The sequence below is a fragment of the Balaenoptera musculus genome, chromosome 2 (genome assembly GCF_009873245.2).
Source record: "Balaenoptera musculus isolate JJ_BM4_2016_0621 chromosome 2, mBalMus1.pri.v3, whole genome shotgun sequence".
Taxonomy (NCBI): domain Eukaryota; kingdom Metazoa; phylum Chordata; class Mammalia; order Artiodactyla; family Balaenopteridae; genus Balaenoptera; species Balaenoptera musculus.
This window is the reverse complement of record NC_045786.1, coordinates 160,239,533-160,249,509: the sequence shown is the minus strand read 5'-3', so window position 1 is coordinate 160,249,509 and position 9,977 is coordinate 160,239,533. Positions and strand designations below refer to the sequence as shown.

At 37.1% G+C, this 9,977-nt stretch overlaps 1 protein-coding gene across 1 annotated transcript; it reads right to left on the bottom strand.

Annotated features, from left to right (window-relative positions):
* Positions 1-422: 422 nt before the first annotated feature.
* GPR65 (G protein-coupled receptor 65) lies at positions 423-9,033 on the bottom strand. Its single transcript, XM_036843702.1, has 2 exons — positions 8,932-9,033; positions 423-1,932 (listed from the first exon to the last, which is right to left on the bottom strand). The coding sequence occupies exon 2, from the start codon at positions 1,470-1,472 to the stop codon at positions 447-449; it is 1,026 nt and encodes a 341-aa protein (XP_036699597.1). The 5' UTR covers positions 1,473-1,932; positions 8,932-9,033; the 3' UTR covers positions 423-446.
* Between the last annotated feature and the right edge of the window lie 944 nt (positions 9,034-9,977).

Here is a 9,977-nt window from a genome sequence, read left to right as displayed (position 1 = left end):
GAGTGGGCTCAATAAATGTTTGTTAACTAATGAGAAGATTAGAAGCAGTATTTAGTAGTTGGTGTTGTTGGCTGGGAGAAATGATAGCCTGAGATCCATAGAAAGAGTGAGAAAAATCACAACAACCAGACACAAAGCTCACCAATTTAAAAACACACAGTCCCGTACATCTTACTAACCGCTGAGAGATTAGAGCACAGATACAAAAGCAACTGCCATTCTACAGTGATGATCCTGAGTCATTAGGAAAATATTCAACTTTGTTTAATTCTTGTTTAATAAAAGTCAGGGAGCTATAGAACGCACGTCTAAAATATTTCCATCGGAGAGGATTAAAATAGTCCCTCAGTGGGAACCTTTAGTCCCCTCTCTTGCTGAGATTTCCTTTTGAAAATATAATCTTGATGGTTTAATATTGCATATCTTTAAAAAAATAGACCTTGGTTCTATTCCAGGATGTCTAATTCCACAGTATCTTTTGTAGACATAGAAAGTATGCTTTTTCCTCGTCTTTTTGATTTATTAAGCTTCTCGGTAAAGACTCTGAATACATTCCACATATCCGATCTTCCTGTTTCAGTTACAAAACAGTACAGAATTGGATCAGCAACACAATTTAAACTTGTTAATGCAACTGTGATTCTATAGATTTTATAACTCTGCTTCCCAGGCTTGTTATGGTCAAACATATGTTCATCTAAGTTCATATCATGCTCTAAAACGCTGCGAATCAGCAACATCACATGAAAGGGAGTAAAACACAAGATAAACGTCAACGTGATACTAACAAGTAGTTTTATGATTCTCTTCTTTTCCCTGTTTTCTGTGGCTTGATTTTGCTGCACAGCTTTGTAGACTTTCTGGTTGCAAGCCATTATGATGACCAAAGGTATCATATAGCCTACACACGTCCTAGCAAAGTTAAACCTGATTTGCCATTTCTCCAGAGGGTATTTGTCGTAGCATAAAGTAAAGTTAGACTTTGTGGCATCACAATATTCAACAGCTGTTTCGTCTTCCCACAAAATGACAGCATTGAAGATGGTCTCCAATATCCAGATGAAAAGGCTCACCATGAACGCACATCTTCTTGACCTTAGAAAAGAAAACTTCAAAGGGTAGACAACTGCTAAATACCGATCAATCGCGATGCAGGTGAGGAAAGCTGTGCTACTGTAAAAGTTCATGTACATGAAGAAGGCACTCCATTTGCACAGGGCAGGAGAGAATGTCCAGTTGTCTTTATTCCAAGTATAATCAATCCATAGAGGGAGAGTTAAGGCATACAGCAGATCCGATAAGGATAAACTGAAGAGATAAATGCCTAATTCATTTTCCTTCTTTGCTTGCAGAAAAGACACACATAGAGAACCGATGTTGGCTGGAATGCTGACTATTACCACAAAGATGTAAACAATTGGAAACAAATAGTGATCCAAGTCATGCTGTTCTTCAATACATGTGCTGTTCATTTTTTCTTTTTTAGGTGCTGATTTTATATTCGTTCTTAGATGGTAAGTAGCAAAATAAGTCTTGCCTCTTGGTAGTTTGTTTTCAACACCTAACTCTCTTTTACTAAGATTTCTTCAGTTTTCCTTTGCTTTCAAAAGTTCTGATTGATTCATCAATGGTCTTAAAGGATGAATGGAGATCAATTTTCACACAGATATCGATGGCTGGAAGTCAGGATCCAGCCTCCTGGCAGTTACTAAAGCGATCAGTCGATTTTAATGTGCAGAAGTCCATGTGCTTATTCTCACGGCCTGCTGATGAAGAACCCTGGAGGATTCGCCACATTATCCATCAGTTTTCATAGAATGCTGTCTTCAGTTTGGTTTTCTTCACGAAACTCAGAGGAGATTGGTGCAAACGTGACTATATAAGGCTTTATTTTCACAAAGGTTGACATCTCTTTTTAAAATGCCTTCGTTTCTGTAATGAAAGACAAACTAGAATAGTTTGGATGCTTAAAAGAGACATCATGATTTTTGAAACAATCTTATTTTATTTCATTTATTGAGGATATCAAAATGCATTAATTTGCATACAATGAAGGTGTTTAAAAAGGGAAAATTGTCTAATTGACTTCAGTAAATGAAATCAGGCTGAGATATTTGACCTTTTTCAAATAAGAATTATCCAAGGGATGCCAGGTTAGAGAGAATTATGTTTCTCACTAGACACAATCTAAGCACACAAAACTAAAGTTAAAAGTCATTTTAGAAGCTAATTTTAAAAAAGATGGCGAATTCAATTATTTGTTTGTAATCAGTAAATGCATTTGAGTATATGGTAAACTGTATGATTATAGGACTTCAAATTTTTTATTTCATATGCAATCTATGTATAAGGCACTTATTTTCAAAATATGCTTATTAGCCAAGAAAAAGTTGTCACAAGAAGTTTGATAAAGTGAAGCACTTAAAAATATAGCAGCTTGCTGAAACTTTGTAAATAATTAGACAACACTACCTCATTTGTTTCTCCTTTGCTTTCTTTGTGGGCTAATTTACTTTAACTTTCTCGTACTCTTGTGAAAGAGAGGGCGGAATGTGCTCCATTCTGGGTAAAATCTTGTGATCATCAGTTTCTACATCTATACCTGATTGTTTACTAGGTTCATTTTTTAAAAACGTCTGATGTACATTCATGTAGGAACAGAGAATCCATCCTTCTCTCCGTATTGGAATAGAGAAATACTATCTTTATTCCTCTGCTAGTGAGGCCTGTTGGTGCTTTGGATGATTTATTTGAGGGGAATCTTCACAGAAAGCTTTGTAGAGTCACCATGTAGGGGAAGGAAGACATGTCCTCTTCCTGTGTGCTGTGAGGCCTACAGGACCTCAAAACCGCCCCCTTCCAAGTGTTGATAAGCCCTTAGCACAAAAGAGACCCGCCACCACAAGGCACCAGTATTCTGCTGGGAGAGTAAACCATATCCAGAGCCCACAGGATATGTCATTCTTAACACAAAATGGAGAACTAAAATTCCTGAAATCACCTAGTTTTTCCACACCTAAAAATATGAATAAACAGCCTTTTATTTTTATTTTTTAAATTTTTATTGGAATATAGTTGATTTACAAATGTTGTGTTAGTTTCAGGTGTACAGCAAAGTGAATCAGTTATACGCATACATATAGCCACTCTTTTTTTTTTTTAAGATTCTTTTCCCATATAGGCCATTACAAAGTATTGAGTAGAGTTCCCTGTGCTATACGGCAGGTTTTTATTAGTTATCTATTTTATATATAGTAGTGTTTATATGCCAATCCCAATCTCCCAATTTATCCCTCCCCCTCTTAAACAGCCTTTAAATAAATAGGGAAACCTTCCAGAGTGGAAAAAACGGAAGCAGGAGCTAAGATCAGAGAGGTAAGTGAGCAGTAAAGCTCTGGGTACCCTAAGGCATACGTGGATCTGGAGGAACTAACTAGAGCTTTGACTGCAGAGAGCCAGTGACAGAGCATGGGCCAGTGATAAAGCATGGGCCAGTGACAGAGCATGGGCCAGTGACAGAGCATGGATCAGTGGCAGGGCATGGGCCAGTGACAGAGCATGGGCCAGTGGCAGAGCATGGGCCAGTGGCAGAGCATGGGCCGGTGATAGAGCATGGGCCCACACAGGTAGCAAGGGGTCCTCGACATCCCACTCATGCTGGGATCCAGGAGCCTCAGCCATCAAAATAAACAAAATAAAATAACAAACTTTACAGATATTTGCAGACAGACAGCAGGGAAAGTTGGCAAGTTCCCTGTCTTAGCTTTGTTTCTGTGAGGAGCTATCATAAAAAAAAACAATCCCTGAGTACTCATGGCCTCTGGCTGTCCTCACTTGGGAATGGGGTCTGAGTCTATACTATTAATCCGGTTCCATAAACTTCAGGCCAATAGTGAATTAATATTGGATCTATGCGCTCAACTTCACTAGTCGTCAGAAATCTACGAACTAAAACCACAGAGAGATACAACTACACACCCACCAGAATAAACGAAATGAAAAAGACAGCAAATACCAAGTCTTAGTGAGGAGGTAGAGCACCTGGAACTCTCATATACTGTTGGCTAGAAAACTGTTTGGCTCTTATGCAAATCATGTGGTTCAGCAACTCTACTTCTAGGTATATGCTCAACAGGAATACATGCATGTGGTTCCCAAAAGACGTATGGTAGAATTAGAATGTTCACAGTAGCACTATTTGTACTATTCCCCAACTGGAATGCCTATTAGCATTAAGAGAGGTAAATAGATGTGGTATATTAACACAATTAAAATCTATACACTAATGAAAATGAACAAATTATTGTTACATGCAATAACATGGTTGAGGCTCAGAAACAGTGCAGAGGGATAGAAAAAGGCAGGCAGAAAGGGTACATATTATCTGATTAAGAACCAGGTAGTGTTAATCTATGCTGTCAGAAATCAGGGTAGCAATCCATTTACTGAGGGCTTTCTGTGTGCTGGACTCCATGTAAAATGGCGTGCATATTTATTATAATTTATGTTTTACTGTAACTCTGTGCTGTTTATTACAATCTCATATTACAAAGAAGAATTGAGCCACATATTAGGCAATTAGCCCCATATTGCCTGTCTAATCTTGGTAGAACTTGGCTGCAATCCTAGGTTTAACTCTAAAGCCTCTTGACTCAACTATTTTGTCTTCTACCTTTTACATAAAAATACCTTAGACGTCTGAGGTATTTTTGCAATGGCACAGACTGGCTTTGTTGAAAAGGAAGAGAATATTTTCTACTTTCCACCTAAATAGTAGCACTGATGGATTAGTACAGGTCTTTCAACTATAATAGCTCTTCTAATTAAAGAAAATGACGTGAATGAAAATTTCTGCAAACTAGATATAAAATAATCAACCCTACGTTTTCTAAAAGACGTCACTTTTATGTTCTCTATTAAACTGCGTGGCCTCTAAATAAACTTGTGAGAATCATAACCTTACATCATGTCTCACACTCTGACAATGTGTCCTTATGTTTCCGTATATCTGTCAACACGTTTTCTTTGGAAGGTTAAACATGTTCCTTTTCAGTAATTTATATAATGGATAAGGCAACAATTTTATTTAGGCTTTTATTTTTCCTGTACTTGATTTTAGAAACAGATGGCTAAAAAGGAGCAAATATCCTGCTACCACGGGGGGGCGGGGGGCGGGGGGGAGAAGATCTCCCAGTTTTTTGAGTCAGGAGGCTGAATTTTGAAGGGTCTATTGTTTAGATCAGGAAACATCTGTGAATTGTTTTAAAGCCGAAATTAATTATCTTTCACCACTCACAATGTGGTAATGAAAAAAATGTAAATAAGACCAATTGGAAGTGGGAAGAACCATCATGCATTCCCTTTCTTCTCAACAAAGCCCACCTACATTGTTGCAAACAACGATGTAGAATGTCATATTAAACGTTTAGTTGTTATAAAAAAACAGAGAAAGAGGAGTCAGGTGGCTGTTATCTTTTGGGGGTGGGTGGGTGGGTGAGTGATGACAGGAAGAGGGCACCAGGAGGACTTCTGAGAACTGGGTAACGTTTCGTTTCTTGATATGAGTGTTGAGGCAATGAACAAGTTCAGTCTGTAAAAATGTATCATGCTGTACACTTAGGATATGTTCCTTTTTTCTGCATGCAGGTTATATTGCAATTAAGGTTAAAAAGTGAAATCAAAAGGCTATGTGAGATGAGATGTAAAGAATCTTGACAATTAACATCTGAATAACCTGCAGATAGAGCATATAGGTCTTCCTAAGAAATGATATGATTTCACTTCTTTCCTGACATATAAAAAGTAATTTATAGAAACACAACAAAACAAACAATAAACAACTTAAATAATCTGAAAATAAATTCACCCACAATAAAAGTTTACCATATGAAAGAATAAGTATTCTAGGCACGTGGAGGAAGTAAATACAAATCATGCCTTGAGGAAAGCTCCCTCAACCCAGGCTTTAAAGAATTCTCACAGATCGCGTTCTAACAAATATGAGCTGATTAAAACACCCCAACCCTAAACAGACTCGCTTTTAAAAATAGATGGATAAAAAGAACAAATATCCTGTTACCACACTAGAAGAAAACACACACATACACTTACACGCATACATACAGAAATTAGCTGCTATGTGTGAGATTCAGCAAAAGCAAGAAAGAAGAGTACTAGATCCACAAAAGCTTTAGAGATAAAATTAATAGATATATAACACAAAACAAGTACGTTTAATACATTTAAAGAAATAAAAGAAGGAATCTGAACACATGAGTAAGGATCAAGAGACTATAAAAGATGACTAGGCATACTTTTTAAAAGATTGAAATAGACCTTTCAGAAATAAAAAATACAATAATTTAAAATTAAAAATTAACACAGGGGGCTTCCCTGGTGGCGCAGTGGTTGAGAATCTGCCTGCCAATGCAGGGGACACGGGTTCGAGCCATGGTCTGGGAAGATCCCACATGCCACGGAGCAACTGGGCCCGTGAGCCACAACTACTGAGCCTGCGCGTCTGGAGCCTGTGCTCCGCAACAAGAGAGGCCGCGACGGTGAGAGGCCTGCGCACTGCGATGAAGAGTGGTCCCCACTTGCCGCAACTAGAGAAAGCCCTCACACAGAAACGAAGACTCAACACAGTCATAAATAAATAAATAAATAAATAAATAAAAGAACGTGAATTTCTTAAAAAAAAAAAAATTAACACAGGGGCTCACCAACTGCCTAGCTCCAGCTGAGGAGAAAATTAGTATATTGTAAGATAGAGCTAAAGAAATAACACAAAATTGTCGAGTGTTAAAGAGATGGGAAAATACCACAGAGACATGGAGGATAAAGTGAAAAGGTCAGCATATGTATAATTGAAGTTCATAAGGACAGAAGAGAGAAAGTAAGGGAGAGGCGATATTAGAAAAGATGCTGACTGAGAGATGGCATCCTCAGACTTATGAAGCTCAGCAAACCCCAAATAAGATTAGAAACAAACAAACAGAGATGGAAATCTATATTTAGTCACATTGCAATCAAGCTGCAGATCACCAAAGACCAAGGAACAAAAGAGCCAGAGAGAAAAATGGACTACCTACAAAGGATGAAATTTCGACCGACAAAGGCATTTTCAACAATGATAACATAAACCAGAAGACAGTGGATTGATATTTGCAAATTGTTATGAAAATATATGTCATCCTATAATTGTATACCCAACAGAACTAAATTTCAAAATGAGAGCACAAATAAGGATATTTTAAGATAAACTACCACTGAGAACATTGACCCCCAAAATCCTCATTAAAGAGACTTCTAAAGAACGTAAGCGAAGAAGGAAAATGACACTCGAAAAATGTCTGAGATGCACAAAATGGAAAAAGCTACAGAGGATGGAACTCTGATGGTTACGCAACATCACGTCTATCACTAGGCTCATGCGTCTGGGGAAGAACACTTAAACCATGAAAATATTCTTCCTTAGAAGGAGGACTGGGAGAGCTGGGTGATGAGCAGGAAGGTGCCCCTTCCTGCTTTGTCCATGTTACTCCACAAATACTCATCTTAAAAAAACAAAAGATAAGAAGGGTCAAATGGAAAAATAGTTTTGAGAGGACTTACAAAATTCTCAGTGGAATAAATTTCTTTCTCTGTAGAAATATTTCCTGCCTTAACTAAAACAACCATAAGACTGAATGGTTTAACGAAGCAGATACTGGGTGTCTTCTGGGTTGGGCAACAGAGGCAGTGTTTCTGGAGGCTTGTGGTTACATGTGTGACTCCAGGGCTCTGGAGACTCAAAGGCTCTCAGCAGCTCTTGGGGGATTTGTGACCATGTGTGTTCCTTCACCTCTGTAAGTTTCAATTTTCACAGGTGTAAGATAGCAACCATTTCATAGAATTCTTGTGAGGATGAAATAACACATGAAGCTCAGTACCTAGCACATGGTAAGCCTTCATGACATGTTAACTGATATTGTTCTAATGACAACACTGGTAGTCTGTGTTGTCCCCTACATTTCCTGAAAGCAGATCATGTTTGGCCATCTAGCCAGAGCATAGCAGAGAAACCACAGGCACTCAGAATATAATTTATATAATAACATTTCACATATGATACCAAACGCTGCAGAGGAGAGCTGTTAAATTAATTTGTGTGAATCTGAGATTTTAACAGAATACATAATTCTTATTATTCATACATCTTTTCAGATATTACTTTGATCGCTTTAATCATATTTTGAGAAAACTGTTTTTAGATCCAGTGCTGAGAAATTTGGATAAGTTTTTAATTCTGATTTTAATTTTTACCTGACGCCCAAAGAAGATAATCCACAGCTCCTAAAACAGTACCAACCATTGACGACAATGATCAGAAGATAAAATGTTATAGGAAACATTTGCCTTCATTTATCAGTTGAATAGCTACTTATTAAGACTCTACTGTGTGTCAATGTGATAGTCATCTATTAAGAATTATTAATTAATTAATACATACTAGAAATATTATTAATTAATACTGGAAATATTATTTTCAAATTTCACATAGTTTCTGATGGTATAAAAACATATCACTAGACCTTTATACTGGTGAGGAAGTGGTGCTAGATAGCTCTACAGCCAGGAGTTGGTACATTTCTTCCCAAACCACTTAATCTTCATTTTGCCAATATACTGTTTCCTATAGGGGAAATGGAGCATAAACATTCCTCTTTTATATTTTGATAGTGTTACCTATTTCTAAATGTAAATTTTGACATCCTTTACTACTGCTCAAAGTAGAGAAACCATGTGTCATCCTCATTTCTCCCTGTCTTATAATACTTTGCATGACCACATTTATACAGCCCATACTAGAAAAAATGTTGCAAATATTACTGACAATCATTCAAAAGTATGTTATCTACTTAAAGTCTTATTTTTTAATCTTACACTTACCCATGTTTCTTGGGATGATGATTTTGTTGACCGAGGAGCCAGATAAATCTGCTTGCACCCAGAAGAGAAACCAACATTATTGAGGGGACAGGAAATTGCACTCATATTTCATCACAAACCAATGAGGAAGCAGCATCTTAATGAGAAGCTTGTACATTATCCAAGTTTGAGCAACAGAAGTCTCCTAAGTATTTTAAAAGATGTTTTATGTATTATTTACTGTAGTATAATTTTTATTACTCACTCTTCTCTTTGCATCTTAATTACAATTATATACTGATACTATATGTGCTTTATTTGATAGAATATGTACTAGAATCTCATTCATTCATTCACTCCCTCCCTCATTCATTTATCTGTCAACACATATATCTATCCTCCTCTCCTAAGAGACCACTGTGCTGGGAGATATAGGACCTGGCCCTAACCCATAAGGAGCTTATCACTTAGTGAAGGAGAAAGCACTAATAACCGCAATGCGATGGTAAAAATGGATAAATACTCCAAGAGAGGTACAAAAAGATAGGATGAGTCGTTGGATGTGTGGAATAGGAGAGGATGTTGCAGATGGAATCAGGGTGATCAACATCCTGGGAGAAAAACAACAGGGAGAGAATGCAGATGTGTGTATAAAGAGCATGTGCATTGCTTAATGGCATGATGGTGGCGTCAAGGTAGCCAACCAGGTAAAAGTTTTTTATTTTTGTTTTTGTTTTTTTAAAAAGGGATTATATATTAGCTGTATAGTATTTTATTGTAGGACCATTTTCTCCTTTGATTTTCCTCTTGGAAGAGAAGATTCCATCAGAAATTGCTAAACCGTGCTAAAACCACTTGAACTAACTGGCTTAGGCAAATCAATAATTTTATGAGACTTGAACATTTATTTGAGAAAGACATGGGATGTTACAATGAAAATTCACTTAGTATAGTGACGCTTTGACAGTTGTTGCCAAATCTGTAAGTGATTTAATGTGAAGTGAAATTAGCTCCTGGAACTTTTGAGATATAAAAAAGCCAGAGACATCACTTTTGAACCTTGCCTT